We start from the raw sequence: 21,533 nt of genomic DNA on the forward strand, positions 1-21,533 counted from the left end.
GAATCCTGACATTAGTAATTACGGAGATATCTCCGGTATCACGCAATGGAGTGCCCATTGGTGGCCAAGAAAGTCACTGGAAAAATAAGACATATTGAAACCTTGATAATAAATAAATGCGAACAAATGGATGCGTTTGAATGAGGCTGGTCGCATGAGTCATCAACACCGTATCATCTCAAGATCAGTAACTATGGCTGAGAACAAGTACCTGACAGTCGACAAGGATAGCTTTCCTTATGTCTTTATCAAGAATATCGATATCCCTCTCAAGACATATGAGAAGGGACTCCTTCGAGCAAATGTCTTTCTGCCCAAAGATGCGGCACCCTTTGGAGATAAGACATACCCTGTTATCGCTACGTATGGCCCTTGTACGTTGGACCTCTCGCCAAACCGATTGTGCGTCTTGCCTCATTGCTAACGTGAAGACGCAGACGGAAAAGATGTTCGATATGAAGTATTCTACAAAAAGAGCTGGGAGCAGCTAAACCCTGACATGAAGTCTACACATGCAGCTTGGGAGACCCCTGACCCCGCTTATTGGACGAGCAAAGGTTACATCGTTTTGAGGGTTGATGAAAGAGGAGCTGGTCAAAGCCCTGGCCTCCTTGATACTATGTCTCGAGGTACAAGTGAGGCTTTCTTTGACGTCATTGAGTGGGCTGCCGAGCAAGAGTGGTCATCGGGTAAAGTTGGTCTTCTCGGAATCAGCTACTATGCCGGCACCCAATGGAGAGTCGCTGCGAGAAAACCGAAGGGACTGGCTGCTATTATCCCATGGGAGGGTATGAGTGACTACTACCGGGACCGAGTCAGGCATGGGGGCATTCTTTCGGACAGGTTCATTGGTAAGCTATCAATGCAGATACCACTGCCCGGCACTGCTGATAATGTTTGAATCCAGATTTCTGGTGGAACAATGGAGTCAGTCCAAACCAGTACGGCAAGCCTGGCCGCAGCGCCCGAAACTGGGGCGAGGATACTCTTGAAGGTGACCTTGACGATGAGACCTTGCTCGAGAATCGTCGAGATCAGACAATAGACACTGCCGTGCACAAGTTTCGTGACGAGGAATATTATCGTACTCGAGACTTTGATGTCGAGGCCATTGAGGTTCCCCTTCTCAGTGTCGCCAATTGGGTAAGTGCTGCGATTCTTGGAAGACTTAAATATCATTCTCATATGGCACTTAGGGCGGCATCCTACTTCATCTCCGAGGAAATGTCCTCGGTTGGATCCGTGCGAGCTCCAAGTATAAGTTTCTCCACTTCATTGTTGGGAGACACGACTTGCCCTTTTATTACCCAGAGTCAGCTGAGCTACAGCTATCCTTCTTCAACTCCTTTCTAAAAGATGACGATACGGATGGCTGGAAATCTGGCAAGCAGCCACGGGTTCGTCTTACGTTGCGAAAGGGAGAGGCTGGTGTTGATGATCCTGAGCGCGAACGAGGGTTCCCCAGTAGAGATGAGGCAGATTGGCCATTGCCTGGGACCAACTACACAAAGTTCTACCTGACTTCTGAAAACGCATTGAGCACGAAGCCGTCGTCGTCAATCAGCACAATCGAGTATAATGCGCTGAATAGGTAAGTGACATGCTCTGAGCACATCAAGAAGTCCAAGATGCTAATCTATCCACAGCGAGCCCATTAGATTTGCCTACAAGACCTCTTCTACTTTGGAAATCACCGGTCACATCGTCGCCCATTTAACTGTAGCTGCAACTCGAAAGTCCGTTGACGCCACTCCCCCATCTGACATAGATCTTTTTATCACCCTTCGTAAGATCAACGCCAAAGGCGCAGAGGTCTTCTACACTGGCACCATGGGCGACCCCGTGCCGATCGTGAAGGGTTGGCAGCGAGTCTCTTTACGTAAGGTTGATGAAAGTAACAAGTTGCACAAGGAATATTTGCCTTACCGCAACTATTACTCATCGGACGTGCAGCCAGTCGAGGAGAATCAGAAGTATAAAGTGGATGTTGAGGTCTGGCCTACAAATGTGGTCCTTGAGCCTGAAGAGACTTTGGTGCTGGAGATTGCTGGTCACGATACTCAAGGTGTAGGGAAGTTCTCTCATGAACATCCGGATGATCGCGATCCCAAGACTTTCGATGGTAAGAACATTATTACCGTCGGAGGCGAGGCTAGTTGGCTTACACTTCCTGTTATTGACGCTCGGAGATAGATAGACCGCAGAATCTCAAGGCTTCTGGTACAACTAGACAAGTATATCATGCCCAAGTCTATTCTTATGAGCAAGAATCATCCGTAGTATCCGGATTTTGTGCAGCTTTTTACTTCAATCGTTATCACATATCTCCATCCAGCTGTATCAGATTCATACTCACTGAAGTCCCCATTTACCTAGTGGCACTATACGCCTCGTTGACTCAGGTGAAACCTCCGACCTATAAAGACCGACGGGCTTAGGCAATTCTGTTCTATGTCATATCCACGTCGGAATTTAGAGCGGCTGTTACCCCACAACAAGCCGAGTTCTAATACACTCCGAGTGGCGGATCCGAGTGGTTGAGTAAAATCCTTCCCGAGCCTGTGCGGGGAGTGGGAAGAGATACTGTAGAGATTTAAAAGGCTAAAGAGTCGGTTGCGGTTGGTTAGATCTTCTGTTGTAAGATCTCGAGCGTGGTTCATTGCCTCTGGCTTAACTTTCACATATTGCTTCTCGTGCGCGTCAACATTGCATAAGACTTGACAGTAACGATGTTGTCCCAGTCACTTGCCGGCTATTGCCTTGCTGCGTGTACAGCTTTAATACTTTATTATGTGGGTGCAGTTGGAAAAATTCAATTACCCGTTATATCTATACTATTGTGCTAAACCTTAACAGGCTGTCGCGAAAGTGAAGACTGCTTTGTACGGTCCCCTGTCTAAGATACCTGGGCCTGCTATAGGACGTTGGACGAACCTAGTCGTCAAATACCACACCCTGTCTGGCCGGCGCATGCAGTACATAGATTCTCTCTTTACTCAATATGGTAAGTAACGCCCCCGTTGATCATAGCTGTGCCGATAGCTAACGTGGCATGCATCGAGGCCCTGTTGTCCGCATCAGCCCAACGGACGTTGGAATCAATGACGCTGATGCTGTCAAAGTCATACAAAAGGTATCTGGTGGTTTCAAAAAGTCTGCTTGGTATGACAAGACTGGCCCCGGCATGCTCGGAATGAGAGATCGTGAAAAGCACGCCCGCCGCCGTCGATTACTTGCGCATCCCTTAAGCAACTCCTCTCTATCCAATTTTGAGCCCTTGATCCGTGCCAAAGTAGATCTGGCAATGAGTCAAATGCAGAATGAGTATCGAAGCTTAGGATATACTGATTGCCATAAGTGGTTCAGCTTTATGGCTACTGATATTATCGGTGATTTGACATTTGGGAGCTCTTTCCGAATGCTTGAGCAAGGCAGAGTATGTCCAAAATTTCTCCAATATCGCCGCTTACTGATATGTGTCCTTCAGCGAAGCCAATATGTTGACGACCTCCAGGCCGTGATGCCAACAGTCAACAAAAGGATCGAGCTCTCTCCATTTTTCGACTTGATGTTCTTGCTTCCACTGCCTCAGGTCAAGAGATTCTCAGAGAGGTTTCAGCGAATTCTCAAATACGGTGAAGAATCGATCCACCGTCTACAGCTAGCTCAGCTGACAGGCTCGCTCGACACCCCGATATTCTTCGAGAAGATCATGAATCCGAAGAACAAAGAGAATGCCTTGACCGACTTGGAGATGCAGCAAGAGGCAGCGGAACTCATGATCACAGGAACAGATACTACCTCAAACACACTAACATATCTTGTCTGGTCCGTGCTGGAGAATCCCGTAATACGGACACGGCTTGAAGAAGAAGTGTCAACGCTACCTGAACACTTCAGCGATGCTGACCTTGTGAAACTTCCGTACTTAAACGCGGTGGTGAAGGAGTCTTTGAGGCTGTATGGAGCTGCATCTGGGGCGCATCAGAGGGACGTTCCAAAGGGCGGCTGGGAAACTTGTGGCTACCTGATCCCGGACACCGCGACCGTTTCCACGCAAGCATTCTCCTTACATCGACTTTCTAATGTCTTTCCAAGCCCGTATAGGTAAAGGTTAAGCTGAAGTGCCTACAAGGAAAGATCGCTAACATGGTTGCTAAGGTTTGACCCAGATCGCTGGCTCAGCCTAACTGCTGAAATGCAAGATGCATACATTCCGTTTGGAGGAGGACCTCGAAGTAAGATACCATCCACTCCCATCTATCATGTTTCTAAAATGGAATAGTCTGCATCGGCATTCATCTCGCTTATATGGAGCTTCGCGTCACTACAGCGGTTTTCTTTCGCAAGTTTCGAGGAGCTCAGGTTCATGCATCGATGACTAAGGACGACATGGAGTTGGAAAACTACACATTGATCGCTCCAAAGTCTCACAAGTGTCTCATTACACTGTGATGACGTGGCTCAATACTTTGACCATGTCCCGGGTAGTGGGGAGAGGTCTCATGTTTTGGTGCATGCGCAGACATCCGAAGTACGGTCGCCGATTGAAGAATCCCTCAGCACGATACATACTTCGCTTGCTTTTTAGACCCCGCTTACCCTTAAGCTCACCTTTATAGACATTTGAAGCTACTGTGATACATACTTAAGTAGCTATGGAGCTGGTAACTCAGGATCTCAATCATTACGCTTGCCTCAGGCTCTTGTTCTTCAACCCCGCATTTGTGGGACGTGACTTGCTTCCTTCTCTTCTCTGGATTTTGGTAGCTTTCAAGAAAGTCATAAATGGCATTACAGTATTACTCTCGCTGTATGCTGGCTTGTGTCAAAACTGCTGCAACTTGTCAATAAACTTGTGGCCGCTTCTGAACGCACTAATCCTACATCCGTTCCCCTCCATATATTATGCGTATGTTTGGAATACGTCCAGAGTGCACCATGCTAACGAGCGTTGAAGTCGCAATGGAGAATGACCTACCAGAAGAAGTGCAGGATTACCTCCGCGAACTCGTCAAGCGTCTCACCGACCATCTCAAAAACCAACTTGTCGGTGTGTACCTTTTCGGCTCGGCGAGCTATGACGCGTATGAGCCGGGTCTTAGCGACCTAGATGTACAGGCAGTCGTCAAAAGTCCCCTCGACACCAGTGGAAAAAAGGCCATCATCTCTCATTTGACCCAGGATAGTTTGCCGTGTCCCGCGACTAAACTCGAGTTCGTCGTGTATGCTCAAGACTCCGTCAATCCAGCCAACCGTCACCCCGCCTTCGAACTCAATCTGAACACCGGGCCTCACCAATCCGATCATATCAGCCTCGACCCCGCGAATGAGTCAAGTCACTGGTTCCTGCTCGACATTGCCATGGGACGCCAACTTGGCCGCTGCTTGTATGGAGCTGTATTAACTGAGGCTTTTGGTGCCATTCCTCGTCGCTGGGTTCTTGAAGGGATGGCAGACTCCCTCGCATGGCACCAAGCAAATGAGGCAAGTTCAACAAATAGCGTGCTTAACGCTTGCAGAAGCTGGCGATACATTGCCACAGGAGAATTTTGCTCAAAGTTGGAGGGGGCCAACTGGGCCATGGAGCAAGAAAATTGTCCCGCCATTGTCCGACGCGCCGTTGAGGCTCGCAAAACAGGGGATAAGCTTGATGCTGGCCAGGTGATGGAACTCTATGACATAGTCGTCAAGGACAATTGTAAAAAGCTCGAGATCGAGGTTAATTGAGTACTGGGTTGCGAATCGGTCGTTTTCTAGATACTCTCAATCCAAGACGACCTTGCGTTAATTACAATTCATCAAACATGTGACTCCAACTCCTTCTCGGTCCAATCCCACAGCTTCTTTGCCAAGACTTTGTCCTTGGACAACTGACTCCCATTCCCCGATACACCAACCGGAACATAATACTCCCCGGCCTTAACTCCCTTGGCTGTGGCAGCCCATAACTGAGACTTTGCCCCTTCTTCTACACTTACTCCAACCAGAGGAACAACGAACTTTTGAAATGCACTGAGCATCCAACTACCACCGTTCGAATTCTGTAGGTCTGTTTTGACAGTGCCGGGATGGATCGACACTGGGGTCAACTCAGTGTGGCGCAAGGCGAGTTCTCTTATAAAAAGAATATTGGCAAGTTTACTCTGGCCATAGCGATCGGTGGTTGACATTCCGCTGGCAGTAGACTTGAGAGTGTCGAACTGAATGCCGCCTGACGGGCCGAACTTATGGGCAACAGAGCTTACGCTCACGACTCGCACATCACTTCTAGGAGATGACGAGGCAGTGTGGGTCAGGAGTGGTAGAAGAGATTTAGTCAACAAGGCATGTCCCATGTGGTTCGTGCCAAACTGCACCTCATATCCCTCCGAAGTCTGGCCAGGTGGACATGCCATAATACCGGCATTAAGCATAAGGATATCAAGGCGTGAGACGGACTTCAAAAAGGTCTGAGCGGCTGACTTGACAGATGCAAAAGATGACAGGTCCAGTTCTAGGAAGCGAACATCAACGCCGGGACTTTCTTGTTTGATCTCGGCAATGGCTGTCTCAGCCTTTTTGGCGTTGCGAGCAGCAATCCAAATCTCCGAGGGCTGGTGTTTCGACAGAGCGAGAGCAGATTGTTTGCCAATACCAGCATTGCCACCTGTAATGAGAATGACTTTGCCTTCGAGAGAGGGGATGTCTCTATCGGGATTGAAAGGATCACCACGACCCATGGTGATGAGTTTATGTGTCGTGTAGTGAAGTGAAGTGGTGAAGGACGATATGTGAGGCAGAAGACACGGAACAAAAGTGTTGGCAAGGGAGATGAAGCAATGAAGAGGAGGAATGTAGCCTTGTTGTGAGGGTTCTCGTGGGCATCTCTCGGTTCTTATAGAGGGCAATTATTACTAAAATGTGGCAACAATGCTCGAAACATTGGTCAACCAAAAGAAGGCTCCTTCAGGGGATCATGATATCCTGTACAGGATCACGACTACAAATGGGCATGGTGAAGCCGTTTAACCAATCATGTGAAGAGATAGACGAATGAACCAATAATGATACCGTCCAATCATTTCCAGGCCACTAACCTCGTCTGGTTCAATTGAACTCTAAAGACAATGGTGGGGCAACCTCTCTACCAATCATGTACGACAACAGCCGAACTGGCGAACCATGGTAGCTACATAAGCGGGGCTTGAATCCAGCTCGGTTGGTGGTATACAGAGCGCGGTCGGTAGAATAGATCTTGAGTCATCTAATCTTGTCTCTATCACTCCGACTGAACGCGTCACCGTATCTCCCAGTGTTGCCTTGAAAACCGATTCCCGACAAGACCGAGGCAGCCATGAGCGCGATGGAACCCGCCAGGGCTCCCGGAGGTCGCAAGAAATCCACAAGGTCAAAATCGGGGTGTCGGACTTGCAGGTAAGTCAGCAAGCTGTAACCGGGCGCACAGGGCTGATATCCCCTTTGTCTAGAGTTCGACGCATTAAATGCGATGAAGGACGCCCTGGGTGCCTACGCTGCTCTAGCACCGGTCGCGCCTGTGACGGATATGGCATCTGGGATTCGAGACATCCGCTTCCCTCCACAACTAGAAGCCTTTCTCAGCACATGACGCCCTCATGCTCATTTTCCCGGAACAAAATTACGCAGTCATACTTCGCTTGGTTTATAACCAGGGCAAGGAAGAAGATCCCTGGTATATTTGCGTCTGACTTCTGGAATACGCTCGTTCTTCAGGTCAGCGCCCAAGAAGACGCAGTTCTGCACTCTCTGCTAGCACTGGCCTCCGCTCATAAACGGGGGATGCTCTCGCCCCATGACGGAAGTTCGGAGCCTGGTATATCTGACGATGAGAGCTTTATGTTGCAGCATTACAACGCGGCGATTATGCAGCTCCAACACCACCTGGCTATCGGAGATAAGGAATCAGTCCGAGTGGTGACCATCTCATGTCTGATCTTTATCTGTCTTGAGTTTCTGCGAGGAAACATTAAGACAGGCGTCAGACACCTTCAGAATGGCCTAAGCTTGCTTCCTCTTCTCAACTCGCAGTCCGAAGTCGAGAGTGGTGTTGTTGTGCTCAAGTTCCATAACGAGTCAGTGGAAGATACCGTCACAGAAGCATTCCTCCGTTTGTACCTCTATTCAGCTAGCTTCCACCGGCTCCCCCATAAGGTGTCTATTGACGCTCAAGATTGTGCATTTAGTCATCGAAATTGTGCCTTTCCTACCATAGCTATTGCAAGGCAGCACCTCGACGAACTTGTCAATAGGGTATACCGACTCGAAGCGTATGCTCGCCATTTACAGACAATTGCTCAATCAATCACTAATACAATGTTGCGCGAGAAGGGACACATCCAGATCGACCTCGACTGTTGGTTGAGGCTCTATAAACACTCATATACCAAGCTTTCAAACGACAGTCCTGTGAAAACGCTACCGCTTACCCTTCTCCGTATCCACCATACCATGACACATGTGATGGCTGGGACCTGTCTCGACCCCAACGATGAACTGAGTTACGATCTCTTTAACGCAAGCTTTTTCTCTATTGTCACCCTTGCCGAGCATCTCTTGGAGGCTGCCGAATCCATGATGGCTGCAGATCTTTTATCTGGAGCTTGCAGTGAAAGGTTCAGCTTCAGTGCGGATATGGGTATAATACTACCTCTATATTACACAATCCTGAAATGCCGATGTCCAAAGATTCGAAGATGTGCTCTCAAGTTGCTCATTACCGTGTCACACCAGGAGGGCATATGGAACGGGCCCTTAGCTGCAACCATTGCTTGCAGGGTCATCGAAATCGAGGAGAGTGGATTCTACGGGTGCTCCCCTCTTGAAGAGTGGGCTCTTAGCACTTATGTAGACGTTCCTATTCCAACACTACCAAAGTCACATAGAATCAGTGATGTGTATTTAGAGCCATTTGACAGCTCAACCAAAGACCTGACATGGATCTATACAAGGATACAGGGAAATGGAGACACGTTAATATTACAGGAAAGTATTAGAAATAGTTGGGCTTTTTAATCCTCTTCATTAGAAAAGACATACTAAATATTAAATTAAAATACAATATAAGTATTAATTAGAGACATCATCTCTTGAAACTCCACTTAGGTAGTATTTAACTAATAAACCAACTGTATAAAATTCCGTTTGAATTTGCCGTCCTGACAGTATATCTCCCAAGGTTCTTCCCGGCCGGGCTGTTCCATCCATATTCGCATTATGTGAGGAAATTTCCCTGTCCCCATCACACACAGGAAGCCAGTGATTGCCGTTATAAGGGCATTGGCTTTCACACAGGCAAACACAGTCAATGCCTCAATATTATCCGGCAAGATGTTGGTAAGAGACATGTTCCTTCGTGAAGTCCAAAATGAATAGGAGCCTGGGTTATAAAGAGATCCTTCAAATTGGTAAACTTCTCAACTGCTCCTATTGTAGCTCCGAATAAATTGGCATCAGGCCGAAAGTCTAGGTGAAGGGATTGAACAGTCGTGCAGAAGTTGGCGAGGTGGTGGAATGGGGGTCATGGTAGATTAACATGGCTCTTGGCGTTGCACATCTCAAATCGACAGGACAACAGAGGGTGGTTGTAAGAGGTGAGTAGCTTCTCCAGATCATTGCATTGCAGTCTAGAAGGAGGTACCTTGTCTATATTGACTTCTTGATCTGACATGTAGTAGGATATCGTCCCGGGCCTTGACTTTTGTCCCACTTGACAACGAGGTCCAATTATGAACTCATCTAGATTGGGCGCCACGTCCACAATTGCATAGGGGAGGCGAGTTGCACAACGACGCTCTAGTTTGATAGTGCTGATACCAAAAGACTGTGAAAGCAGATGGAAGAAACAGCCGATAAATTCTCCGTCGGCCATAAGGGTTGTCAGATTGGGCAGTAAAGCGAGGAGCAAAACAAGAGTCTCGGCGTAGGCAACTCTCCACAAACATGATTTTGTAAGGGAAGGTTTCATCGCATCCAAACGGAAACGCCTGCAATGTTTTATGATGCTTCAGTTCAAGACGATCTTCCAGTCTACCACGCCAGACTTGGTTCACGTCGGTTCCAAAACTTCGAGTCCCTGTTGATACACATTGCGAGCCAAGCCGAAGTGCAAATCAGCTGCCAGGTTCGTATTGAAAGCTAAGGTCTTGACAGCCTTAGCCAAGTCTGGTCTGGCAATAGCAGTGCGAAGGAAGGGCTCTAGGCGCCTCTCGCGACGCTCAAGACTAGGGAACTCATGATATAGGAAAGGTTGAGCGATGTCCCAGAACCTATGCGATACGCGATCGAGCGCACATAGGTCTTGGACGGTTTTAGCATTGGACGAAGTGGTATCATGATCTGGGACAGTTTGATCTGTCCACGGAAGCTCAGAGTAAGGAATGAGATTGTTGCCTTGATAATGGCGACAGAGATGGGAACAAATAGATTGCAGGACCTCTCTTGGAAGACTTTCAAGTCAAGAAGTTGGATTTGCTGTGAGAGACATGGCATCAACCGCCTGAATTTTCATCTTATTTGAGTTTGTGAGTTGTCCGAGGAAGACTCGTAGCTACTGATGTCATATGTCTATACCTTGGCCAAGCTCAGATAGATTGTTGTTCCCTAATGAGCATCATTTACAAGGGGGCCCTGTTTCAATTGTGCCACTCATGCAATAACAAGTCGTGTTCCCAGTTTCCAAGGCCAAAGCATCAGGGAAATTTCATTAAGTTCCAGGTAGCTATAGCACGTGGGGTCCTAAAATGGCAGTGTAATACTTATGGCAAAGTTCTAATGCTTACGTTCTTACAGCTTAAAGGCCGATATGCAGGTATTGTAACACTCATGTCCAGAACTCTTTTATCTTATTTACTTCCTTTTTATTCAATTAAAATGTATATCAAAGATGGACTAATAGAATAACACTATAGAGTATACAATTGTAATTTGAAACGCCAGGGGATGATACAAAAAGCAATTATTATAGAATGTCAGGTTGTCTAAACCCAGCTAGGGCAGACTTAATATCCACTCATACTTAACAACATGGCAAGTTACGACATCCGACCATATCTCAATAATCCTGCTTTGTAGAAAAGTACTCTTCTAGCTTTTTGGAAAAAGCAACGAGCTTTGTGGCATACGCAATCAAGAAGCCCGCCTGCTGTTATTTGAGCCGGAATTTAAGCAATCTTGGTGTGGTTTCTGTGCATTATCGCGTCTATAGGCCCTGCATGATACAATATGACGTATTCATCTCTACTGTAGCTTTAGCCACTTTGGAAGCGGATGTACTATGAAAAAAAAAAAAAAAAAAAAAAAAAGCAACTGTAGGGTTTTTCTTTCTTTTTGTCTTTTTCTCTGGTGGTGGCTTGCTTCATTTTGACATGGAGGCGTATTATGAAGATTGGAGGCTAGACCAGTCTAGACAAAACAGGCTTCTACGAAATGTCAGGAATTTTAAGTAACTAAAGCTGGCTTTTTAGTATCATTGGCTGGCCTAAACTGCTCACATATGTGACAAATCATATTCACAAGGGACGTACCATCAGCCTCACTTTCAAATGCCTGGTCGTACCCCGCTTTTTGCTATTGACCTCATTATCTTACTTCGTAATAACCTATCTTACTCTAACTTATTCCTGACCTTGAAAACAACGTCGGCGTTGACTGAAATGCGATCATGGCGAGCGAGGCAGCAGCCGCGGCTTCACTAGAGCCAGACATTCGACTTGCCCAAGCAATCTCGATGCTTTTGGCTGATCTATCCGATGAGCAGAGGCGTTCATTTAGAACGCAGCAAGATAATTTCTTACCTCCGACTATCACAGATGTCATGAGAGTAGTAGCCAAAGTTGATATAGTTGCAGGAGGAAAACAGAAAGGTGGTGGTCGGACTTTTGGACCACGGCTGACCGGTTTCTTGGAAGCTGTGCAGGAGTTCGCCTCTATCGGAGAGGTCGAGCTGGGCGGATCTATGTCGTTGCTTGCGACAAGTGTCTGGTTGATTGTATGCCTGACGCTCACGGTATGTTCCCTCTGTAGAAATGTTTATATAGACCTGATCACATCAATAGATTCTTGCGGAGTATCCTCGCTGGCTGGAGAAGGCATCTATGACGCTTATGAGCGCTGGTCGCAACGCACCCCGTCGCATGGAAATAACATTGTTTTACGCACGGTCTAAAAAGCTTCAATCATTTCTTCATGAATACTTCGGCGTCGTTGTCCATACATGCCACTACATAGTCAAGTCGCTACGAAGCTCAGTCTTTGCAAAGGCTATATCCTTCCCCATGGACTCTAAACTGAAAGGTTACGAGTCAGATCTCGAGCGGTGGGCAGCAAAGATTCGGGAGGAAATGATGATTCTCCAATTCCAACCAGCTCCCCTACAAACTGGCGGCTTTGCGAACATCTTTGATTCTGGCAAATCCAAGTCGCAACCAAACAGTCTCGCTCACAATGTTGAAGTCGTTGAAAGATATTCAACATACGACTACTTGACTCCGTGGCTAAAGATACGGAAGTCTGGAAGCACTGATCTGTTTTAACTTCTCCCTGAGTACCAAAGTTTCCTTGCCTGCAATGACTCTTCTACTTTGCTCTACTCAGGACGGCCAGGAGCAGGAAAGACGATCATACTCGCCAACATGGTCAGTGACCTGATTCAGAGGCAGTCTGGAAATTCTCAAATCGCTTTTTTCTTTTGTCAGTGGGATAAAAACAATTCGCTACTAGCCCTTACTATTCTTTACTCCTTGTATCGACAACTTGCCAAGGACCGTCAAGATAGGGTCCTGTTTCTCGAAAACCTACATACCGATTCGTTTGATACCAGACTGATGACGAAAGCATTGGGTGATGCCCTAAAGACCAACAAGAAGACATACATAGTCGTTGATGGACTTGATGAGTGTAAAGACGCAGAGCGGAGTAAGGTGATCAACGTGCTTCAAGGGCTTCAAATCTATTCACCACTCTCAATTTGTCTCTCGTCAAGACCAGGAATCTTGAGTCACATCGGCTGGGCAGGACTTCATTCAATCTACATCCCAGAAGATAATCCTGATATCGAATTGTATGTGGACTCCGAACTATCATCGCGGTTCGAGCACGGGGAGTTGGTGGTTGGGCATCCTGCTCTTGAGGGTAAGATCAGATCTGCATTGAAAACCTCCGCGAACGGGAACTTCGTCTGGGTAAAAAGTCAAATAGATCTGCTATGTGAAAAGAACACGGACAAAGATATACGCCAATTACTTGTTGACTTTACAAAAGGTTCTTTCGACGCTAGCGATACTGAGGCATTGCCCGCCCCGACTACGCCAGTTGCCCCTTCAGCTTTCACGGACTCGGCATATGCGTCCGCATCTTTCACAAACAGGAGCGGAAAGAACCCATACTATGATACGGGGGTTGAAGAGTCCTTGCACGGTCCGGATGGCCACGCTGTCGATGACTCGGCCACTGAATATTCCGACGTCTCGAGTACCACGTTCTCCAGAAAGCGTCTATACATATCAGAGCTAGCTACCAACCTTTACAATAGAGTCAGCTCTGCATCTTCCAACACAGGGCAAAGAACTCAAGTGAACATATCTGATACGCTGCCAAGCCTTCTCAAGGCTTTCGCTCTGAAGATTGGGTATTGTGCAACCACCCAGATGCATCGAGATGTCATGGCCTTTGTTCACAGGCACAGAAGGTCAGCAATGCTCTATCTCAATACCCTTTCCCAATTTATGGAGTTGTTTAGATCTCCATGAAGAGCCAGGTCCAGGCAGTTATGGCTAGTGACCGGCCGAACTTACTAACATCTCTATTTGCTTAGTGAGATTACTGCAGCCTTTTTGGAGATCTGTCTTAGCCAAAGTGAGGTTGAGCCTGGAGAGATAAGAGACCAGTCAGGCTCTATGAGTTTGCAGGAGCGTATGGACCTCTGGGATAAAAACGAAGATTTGGACGGAACGTCAGTCGAAGAAGGTTTGGAAAGTCTCGAAATATGGGAACGGGATGAGGAGGATATGTATGAAGATTCTGACATTTGGGTTGCGGCATACCGAGACTTCGCACCTAACACGGAAGCTTACACATGGTTACTGACCCAGCTCCAAAGAGATATGGATTCTACCCTGCAAGAACTACCCGCGATTCAGCTTATTCGAGATCAGATATTATCTTCACTTCCACCACCTCATAGAGTCAGCAGAAGTATAGCATCTGAGCCTTGCAGCGTGTTATTTGAGGTTGACTGGGATATTCTTGGGTTCTTTGACTCGCAAGACTACTCCAAGCCCCCAAACGAAGCACTTCCCGGAGTCATTACTCTCACCGGATCTTCTTCCGACGCACAAGCTTCAAACTGCGCTCAGTTCTTAAAGCAGACTTGGCCCGTCACAGGGGACATGATGTTGTACTTCATACGCGACTTACTAAAGCTAGAGCAGGGTGGTCCACATCGCAGTAAGATACAGTCTCAGCTTTCGCATCTTGTTCTGACACAGCCTTGTCTAACAAGTTTAAAGCCTGCTTACCAGATGGTACAAGACTAGCCGCCTGGATAAAGGAGTCAAAGCTTATGGTGGAGATGGATGGGTCCGCAGCGTCCGTCTCAGAGACTGGAGAGCAGCTTGCCTGGCTAGGAGCGGCTTTGAGGAGTTCACCACGCCAAAAGGGGCTGGTTTACTGCACTCCTTCTATCGGATCCATGTACCAGAGTCGGGTAATGCCGCAAGCTGTCGTCTTTGAAATCGCATTCGAGGTAGAACAACTTCCGGAGTCACCAGATATCGCTAACGGTCATTGCTGGCATGGCATCTTCAAGAACCCCATCATCGTGAAAGGTTTTCCCATTCTGCCGAAACTCCAGAAGAACACCGGCCTCGAGATACCTCTGAACCTCATGGCAGGTTTAGCTCGAGCAACGCGTGTTGACCAATTCAATGACAAGGTCTACGTAAAGGGCTTCTCGACAATGCTCGTACCAACGAAGCGATTTAAAGATGCGGTCTATTGGCATTTGATCTATCAAGAAGACGGATGCCGCATATCGTATCTGGCTGACAATCTAGAGCGAGACGACGATGTTGGATCATTGAATCTTGCAAGTTGCCGCCACATTTTAGGGTGGTGTTCTGAAGCTAAGTTCTACGCCGGTGAGCTGTTGAAGTCGAATCTACCTGGTTATACGACTAATCAATGGACTACATAGGATCGGCTCAGGCACGGTACGATGTTAGACATTCAGAGCTTCCGAAGCCACACTCACAATGTGCTCTTGCTGGCACCATCATAACATTAGGAAGAATGATTACGGGAGGCTCGAGCTTCGAAATCGGTATCAAAGATACGCCAGTGCATGTGGCTCGTAATGGTTTTATCCCGCGACTCAAATGGATCTCTTCAAAATTCTTTCTGCTCTGGGACGAGAACGATAAACGCGGATGGCTGACTAACGGCACGAGCGCTTTATTGCACGTTGTAAGAGCGTCTTTAGCATTTGACAGCACTGACAAGTTCCAATCAGCCTTTATCTTCAAGTCTGATGACTTACAAGAGTCACCCAAACCCTTCACGGCTGATTCAGCAATTGATGTACTCATCAACCCTAAGAACCAAGCTCTGAAGCTCTATCCAGAAAGAAACGGCTTTATCGCCCTGGCAGACAGAATTGATCAGTACTACAATGTGCTTGAAAAGATGCTCGACCATCAGACAGATATCTCCAGGCGTCACAGCGGAAACCTTGGGAACATGCCACGAAAGTACCTCGAGGGATGGGACTTCGAGGACCTGAGCGCGAACCGTGATCCGTTACATCCACGGTTAGTCACCCTTGACCCTGCTGGGAAGGGATGGGTTGACTTGACGAGGGCACTTCAGGCCGTAACGCTGACAGGACGCGGCTTTGGAGAACTTGTTCGACCGGTTGGCCCAGCTCCTTGCGAGACTTGGTCTCAACTTCCGCGTCATCGATACCTTCTTGCGTGCTGTGTCTCGGATATGGAGGATATCGTTAGAGACCATCGCAGTTCTAGCGATGACTATATCCGGCTAAGTGACGATCTTATATGGCATAATGCGGTCAACATCTCCGGAAGATACCATTGTGGCTGTGTTACTGCACATCATGGAGAACCAGTCCATGTACTTTTCCCATCTGCATTATCTCACAAGTTATGTGCCAGAGGGATTCCCATGCCTATCGAAGGTAGTGGTGCTATAGTGTTTGGACATAATCCGGGCTTTTCTTGGATTTGGGGAGATGTTGGTCCTCCTACGCAACAACAACCAGGAGAGGAGGTAACTGTCAGTCATCTATCAGACGAGGCAGATGCAGACAGTGGAGTTGGTGCGAGTCTCGTGACCTCCTCAACTGAGGACCATATCTCCTCAATACGGAGTTCGAGTGTATCACGTCAACTATCGTCAGTGGGGAGGTCGCCCGAGAGCAGAGCTGTTCCGTTGATCGAGAGCAAGTATTACGCACGAAGCCAATATACGGTTGGCATCCTGTGCGCGTTACCGGTTGAGCTGAAGGCAATACGAGTCCTGTTTGATCAAAGACACCAGAGCATGGCAAACGTGCTCGGTGACAACAATCAGTATGCACTGGGTGAGATATCACAGCATCTGGTGGTAGCAACATCTCTTCCAGCTGGAGAATATGGAACAAATGCAGCTGCATCAGCAATATCTGATATGACGCGCAGCTTCATGTCTATACAGTTCTGCTTATTGGTTGGCATCGCTGGTGGTGCACCCTCAGATAGTGATGATATCAGACTAGGCGACGTTGTTGTCAGTTTACCTACCAGCACATTCCCTGGTGTGATCCAGTACGATCTAGGGAAGGAGAATGAGGGAACCGACTTTGAGGTGACAGGCATATTGCGCCGACCGCCTCGCATCTTGACTAATGCTATTAGCAAGATCCGTTCGGACCCAGATATCGGGTTTGATGCCCTGAACCCATACCTTACAGAAATCGTCAAATCACTGCCATCTTATGGTAACCCGGGTCAAGAGCTGGACGTATTATTCCGCACTTCTTGTTCTCGCAGGAATTGCAAGCCCGACTGCTCACATCTTGAGACGCGAGTCCCACGGTTGACAACAGAACCCAGGATCCATTATGGACTGGTAGCATCGGGTAACCGTGTGATCAAAGATGCGACTTTGCGTGATCGGCTGTCACGCAAGTTCGGAGCGCTATGCTTTGAGATGGAAGCTGCGGGGGTAATGAATAGGGCAGATTGTCTTGTGATAAGAGGGATATGCGACTACAGTGATGCTCAGAAGAACAAGGTCTGGCAGAACTACGCTGCTGCTGTAGCCGCAGCATACGCTAAGCTTTTGCTGAGTGCGGTAGCGGTAGTGACCGACCTGCCCGGCAACTTGGTGAGACCAGAAAATGAGCCTGCGTTCAAGAGGCGAAGGATCAATACTGGCAATGAAGGGCATGAATAACACAGATATTGAGCCGTGAAAAGCATCTACGAGACTATGAGATATGCACTGAAATATGGAGATCCCCCACGAGACTCATGTTGGACCTTGTGTAGCTGACCTCTGCCATTCTTAATCACTGATTCACTATGTTTAGGCTAAGGAGCGTGATTACAGAAGATTCATTTGAGCAATGTGATACCATATCAACAGTCTGTCATTTTCACCAGAGTCACTTAATCACCCACCCAGTTTAACTATAAAAGCCACTGTACTCAAGTCTTTCTCGCTTCCAATTTTACCAAATACAAAACAACTGGCTTACAACTCAATTCAATAACTCAACCTAGATATACTTAAGCTTATTAAAACAAATTTCCACTATCAAAATGACCTACTCACACATTGGATACTTTCGCTTCGAGCAGAAGCCCGGCGTGACATATGACCGACCATCGTTCAAGCCTGTCGAAGATGCCTTTGGCGATCGCTTCAAGTCTGCATCCATCAGCGGGACAACAATGACCGTGGAGGTTTACATGAAGGACAAGTACTATGACTCAACACGAAACGAGGTGTATGATGCCTTGGAGGCCATGAAAATGAATGCTTATTTCGACCCCACCGACAACATGGTGTTCGAGACAAGCGGAGACAAGTTTGTCACGCACTGGCACAATGGCAGTGGTCGGATGCAGGAATGCACCAACTGCAGCAAGAGCCGTTACTGCACAAACCGCAAGTGAGGTGGGAAAGGCTAAAGGGCTAGACGAGGGATCTGGGAGGCGAAATGGATGGTATTAGGGCTACTCCTACGATAGCGTAGTATAAAATACAGCTACGGCTCATTGAACGAGACCATAGTAAGACTGATTTTTCCAAGTGATGTTTAAGCGTAGCTCCCATTAAATACTGGTGGTCGGATGCAATGTCGAAACAGCTCTCATCTAACCAAAAGGAAGCAAGCGGTCGGCGATACTAAGCTTAGAATAGACTCAGACTTTGCATTGAAAGCCTTCTGAAGTAAATATAAATTGAGAAAGTATTATATTAGTAACAGCTCTTGGTGCAACTATGTGAAACAAAACCGACAGGATCTCAAGAAGTAAGTGGCATACCTTCATCGTGATAAGATTAGGTGGTTTGCAAGTCAAAACACGGACTTAGGTAAAAGCGTGAAATAGGGCACCTTCGTATGACTTGGCCATACATGGCGGTACCAGCATTGAAACGAAGATTGGTCGCAAATCGATGTTCATTGAAGTATTCAAGCTCAGTCAGAATGGATAGTTGGGTATATAAACCCTCCGTAAGCCTCTGCTGTTTCCCAATTCTAAATTCACCACAAACGCGACAACCCAGTCAAGCATCTAACTTTATCAATATCCTCTCTAAAAGCAGCTTCAACATGGAAGCCCTTGGTTGTGCTACACACAAATACTTTTAGATTTGTATTTACGCAGAAACCGAGCGCAGCGGGAGGGACATTGCCATGTACATGTATACCCAGAAACCATCGAATTTCTTCGACGAGGATAAGTTGAAGTACAGGTTCTGGTGACTCCGCGATGCTACGTTCAGGATCGATTTCACTAAGCTTTCAGATGTCGATATTGAGAAGACAAAGAGGGACATGTGTGATGTCTTGGAAGGTTTAGATTTCTTCGACTCTTTTGAACGTTCCAGCATAGAGTTCAAGGAATGGGAGACAAAATATGCACCCCCTGATGGGGATAGTGACATTTACACAGAGTTCTACAAGATTCAGAATGATATTCGTGACTTTGAAGAGTCACGGGGGTGAGATTGCCCTTGCTCTTCTTGGGGTAGAGAATTTAGTTATAGATCATCGATCGCGGTCTAAATATACAGAGAAGCAGATATGACAGTAGACACAAACGAGACCTGGTACCCAAGAAGAAAGTCAAACCTGTTGGCCCATCTGACTTTAATCTTGGTCCTGTTGCTATCTGCTTGTCTCCCAGGCTTATTCCTATGGGCTTCTAACTTCTCCAATTGATTTAAATGTAAACTAGTAATCCGGTAGCCAAGCCAGCTTTGGAACGAAACCCGACATTTGCGTATACTCTTCTTCATCAACCTCCTTTCCCGTCTCTAAGTCTGTCACTGTAATCTTTAGCGCATCACCTTTTGAAAGGCTATCCTTGAACTTTCCGGCAGAAAGAACCCTTGTTGCAGTTGGTTTGCGACATCGGTTTGTGTTTGGCGGTCCCGAACCATCTCTTCCACGTCCCATTCCTAGTCGTGTCACCTGTCCGATAAAATCGGGGTTACCGACTACATCAGGAGCAGTAGATTCTGCACCAGCAGTAAAGACGTCGATACGGTAGCTGGAGGTTGTACAGCCAACTTCAGTGAAAACCACATAAGGAATCAGCTCTCTCTTTTTAGTGCTTTTGAGAGAGTTGGTAGCTGCGGTCATGTCTTGGCCCGGCAACCCGGCAGGCAAAACTATTGCCTTGCCTCCACTGGGTACAGCACGACGAACACCCCTTTCTTCGGCAGTCTTGCGAGTTGAGAAGTCAAGGCTTGCCGGTTCGCCGTACATGTAACCAAGTGCGCGAGTATCCTTAGCCATATCACCGATTGTCGTATATCGCCAACGGCGAGGGTCGTCATAGTCAATGTCGGTTCCGTTGTTGATGAACGGTTGCAGCGGGAAGCGGGAGGTGAATTGGTTCTCAGGATTCGCATCCATGAATATGCCAGCCAGGCGGTCCATATTTGCGTGATATGATAAGAAGATGGGGTCAAAAGCAGTGTAAGTGTTGTCAGCCTGAGCCGTGTCAGTCAGTAGGCCTCTCTTCGTAATGTCTAAAGTTGTGACCTACCATATCAGGTCCAACCCAGCCGTGGAAGTTATCATGCACCTGCTCAAACAAGCCATCGAAGTCGAAACGAAATGGATAGTCCTTATCAGGCTGATCATCAGTGAAATCAGTAATGTTAGCCCACGGCACTCCAAAGTGCTGTGCTGACTCAGAGGTTGTATAAGTCTTCTGCTCTAGTGCGTGGGCTATCTGGTCGTGGTAAATCTTGAAAAGCTCAATCTTCTCTTTCCAGCCCTTCGCATCAGGGCCCTCTGTCAAGATAGGGTTTCGAGCCACGGTACTACTCTTGCCATCTTTCGACTTCCCGTTCAACGCTTTGGCAAATCGCAGTGGATTTTGTCGAGTTTCACCAGAAGGATGCTGGTATGTCTCTTCAAGAAACATTGGAGGAATGCCGGCAAACTTCGACGTTGGGCATGCAGCCTCTTTGGCAAACCCATTCCAGTAGGGGATGGGGAAGTCCATGAGTTCTTCGACATAGCGAAGGTAAGCACGATGCCACATAAATGTTGCTTCCTGGTAGTGGAGACACCAATATGCGTCTGCAGTGTCAATTAGCGGACATTATCTGTTCTTGAGGCATCTTTCGCTCACGGAGGACTCCTAGCTCTTGCCATTTGGATCCTAACTCCCTCACCCTGAGCACATCGTCTAGCTTAGCCTGGTAGGCTACAAGTTCTTCTGGGCTCAGACTCATGATGTCCCTCCTGACTCTATAGGCTATGGGAGGGTCAACGGGATCAGGAATTACGGGACTCTGCGAAGGTTCGGCTGTTGAATCTTTTGGAAATCCATGATTTACCCAGTTGCGAAATACCTCGAGGGCAGCTTCAGGCCAGTAGTGGTCCGGGTTGCGGGTTACAGGCATCGCCTGGGATCGCAGATGCTTATAGATACCAGCAGCCCGCTTCTTGACATCGTCGTAGTTAGAAAGATCCCATTTACCCCAGTACTGCATTTCACCAATCCATGTTTGGCCAACTCCCTCGGGGTCAACGGTAATCCAGTAAGGTGCTTTGATCATTGGTAGGATATCATCTTCCCAATTGGCTACCTTCGGGCTGTCTCCCGTAGATGTTGGTGGTTTCATCGCGATTATCTGGAGAAGTATGATACGAATATTGCGGCGAGATCGTTATTATTATTGTGGGGTAGAATGGTAAATAAATGAAGACTGTATGTATACCTCTGCTTGGGGAGACTTGGAGGAATCAGACCAAGCACTGCGCCGAG

At 47.4% G+C, this 21,533-nt stretch overlaps 8 protein-coding genes across 10 annotated transcripts; 6 read left to right on the forward strand and 2 right to left on the reverse strand.

Moving 5' to 3' along the window:
- Positions 1 to 193: 193 nt before the first annotated feature.
- On the forward strand, positions 194 to 4,455 carry FOXG_20661 (uncharacterized protein; the record flags this gene model as incomplete). Its single annotated transcript, XM_018400957.1, has 10 exons — positions 194 to 374; positions 438 to 851; positions 908 to 1,143; positions 1,197 to 1,591; positions 1,647 to 2,139; positions 2,857 to 3,004; positions 3,063 to 3,436; positions 3,488 to 4,107; positions 4,162 to 4,238; positions 4,286 to 4,455. The coding sequence occupies 10 exons, from the start codon at positions 194 to 196 to the stop codon at positions 4,453 to 4,455; spliced, it is 3,108 nt and encodes a 1,035-aa protein (XP_018250523.1).
- A 321-nt stretch (positions 4,456 to 4,776) lies between these two features.
- Positions 4,777 to 5,818, forward strand: FOXG_12073 (uncharacterized protein). 2 transcript variants are annotated; one of them, XM_018391803.1, is made up of 2 exons: positions 4,777 to 4,912; positions 4,961 to 5,818. In XM_018391803.1, exons 1-2 carry the CDS (start codon positions 4,909 to 4,911, stop codon positions 5,728 to 5,730), a joined length of 774 nt encoding a protein of 257 aa, XP_018250525.1. In that variant the 5' UTR covers positions 4,777 to 4,908; the 3' UTR covers positions 5,731 to 5,818. The 2 variants fall into 2 exon arrangements, with proteins under 2 accessions (XP_018250525.1, XP_018250524.1); XM_018391802.1 differs by having other exon boundaries at positions 4,784 to 5,814.
- FOXG_20662 (uncharacterized protein) lies at positions 5,802 to 6,722 on the reverse strand (the record flags this gene model as incomplete). Its single annotated transcript, XM_018400958.1, has 1 exon — positions 5,802 to 6,722. One exon carries the CDS (start codon positions 6,720 to 6,722, stop codon positions 5,802 to 5,804), a length of 921 nt encoding a protein of 306 aa, XP_018250526.1.
- A 540-nt stretch (positions 6,723 to 7,262) lies between these two features.
- FOXG_20663 (uncharacterized protein) lies at positions 7,263 to 9,039 on the forward strand. Its single transcript, XM_018400959.1, has 2 exons — positions 7,263 to 7,416; positions 7,470 to 9,039. The coding sequence occupies exons 1-2, from the start codon at positions 7,337 to 7,339 to the stop codon at positions 9,031 to 9,033; spliced, it is 1,644 nt and encodes a 547-aa protein (XP_018250527.1). The 5' UTR covers positions 7,263 to 7,336; the 3' UTR covers positions 9,034 to 9,039.
- Positions 9,040 to 11,680: 2,641 nt separating this feature from the next.
- FOXG_20664 (uncharacterized protein) lies at positions 11,681 to 12,551 on the forward strand (the record flags this gene model as incomplete). The annotated part of the gene is made up of 2 exons (XM_018400960.1): positions 11,681 to 12,025; positions 12,075 to 12,551. The coding sequence occupies 2 exons, from the start codon at positions 11,681 to 11,683 to the stop codon at positions 12,549 to 12,551; spliced, it is 822 nt and encodes a 273-aa protein (XP_018250528.1).
- A 99-nt stretch (positions 12,552 to 12,650) lies between these two features.
- On the forward strand, positions 12,651 to 17,612 carry FOXG_20665 (uncharacterized protein; the record flags this gene model as incomplete). Its single annotated transcript, XM_018400961.1, has 4 exons — positions 12,651 to 13,705; positions 13,832 to 14,463; positions 14,526 to 15,155; positions 15,212 to 17,612. The coding sequence occupies 4 exons, from the start codon at positions 12,651 to 12,653 to the stop codon at positions 17,467 to 17,469; spliced, it is 4,575 nt and encodes a 1,524-aa protein (XP_018250529.1). The 3' UTR covers positions 17,470 to 17,612.
- Positions 17,613 to 17,803: 191 nt separating this feature from the next.
- Positions 17,804 to 18,194, forward strand: FOXG_12077 (uncharacterized protein; the record flags this gene model as incomplete). Its single annotated transcript, XM_018391804.1, has 1 exon — positions 17,804 to 18,194. Exon 1 carries the CDS (start codon positions 17,838 to 17,840, stop codon positions 18,192 to 18,194), a length of 357 nt encoding a protein of 118 aa, XP_018250530.1. The 5' UTR covers positions 17,804 to 17,837.
- Positions 18,195 to 19,215: 1,021 nt separating this feature from the next.
- FOXG_12078 (uncharacterized protein) lies at positions 19,216 to 21,477 on the reverse strand. Of its 2 annotated transcripts, XM_018391805.1 has the most exons (3): positions 20,895 to 21,477; positions 20,301 to 20,842; positions 19,216 to 20,245 (listed from the first exon to the last, which is right to left on the reverse strand). In XM_018391805.1, exons 1-3 carry the CDS (start codon positions 21,388 to 21,390, stop codon positions 19,481 to 19,483), a joined length of 1,803 nt encoding a protein of 600 aa, XP_018250531.1. In that variant the 5' UTR covers positions 21,391 to 21,477; the 3' UTR covers positions 19,216 to 19,480. The 2 variants fall into 2 exon arrangements, with proteins under 2 accessions (XP_018250531.1, XP_018250532.1); XM_018391806.1 differs by having other exon boundaries at positions 20,301 to 21,477.
- Between the last annotated feature and the right edge of the window lie 56 nt (positions 21,478 to 21,533).

The sequence above is a fragment of the Fusarium oxysporum genome, chromosome 13 (assembly GCF_000149955.1).
Source record: "Fusarium oxysporum f. sp. lycopersici 4287 chromosome 13, whole genome shotgun sequence".
NCBI classification, from domain to species: Eukaryota; Fungi; Ascomycota; class Sordariomycetes; order Hypocreales; family Nectriaceae; genus Fusarium; species Fusarium oxysporum.

What these genes read in the sequence shown, in the direction of transcription:
- FOXG_12073 (XM_018391802.1), top strand. Translation starts at nt 4,909, where the DNA reads ATGCGTATGTTTGGAATACGTCCAGAGTGCACCATGCTAACGAGCGTT.
- FOXG_20663 (XM_018400959.1), top strand. Translation starts at nt 7,337, where the DNA reads ATGAGCGCGATGGAACCCGCCAGGGCTCCCGGAGGTCGCAAGAAATCC. An exon ending in TCGGGGTGTCGGACTTGCAG is followed by an intron (nt 7,417 to 7,469) that starts GTAAGTCAGCAA and finishes CCCTTTGTCTAG; the next exon opens with AGTTCGACGCATTAAATGCG.
- FOXG_12078 (XM_018391805.1), bottom strand. Translation starts at nt 21,390, where the DNA reads ATGAAACCACCAACATCTACGGGAGACAGCCCGAAGGTAGCCAATTGG. An exon ending in GCAAGAGCTAGGAGTCCTCC is followed by an intron (nt 20,843 to 20,894) that starts GTGAGCGAAAGA and finishes TTGACACTGCAG; the next exon opens with ACGCATATTGGTGTCTCCAC. An exon ending in GCTGGGTTGGACCTGATATG is followed by an intron (nt 20,246 to 20,300) that starts GTAGGTCACAAC and finishes GACACGGCTCAG; the next exon opens with GCTGACAACACTTACACTGC.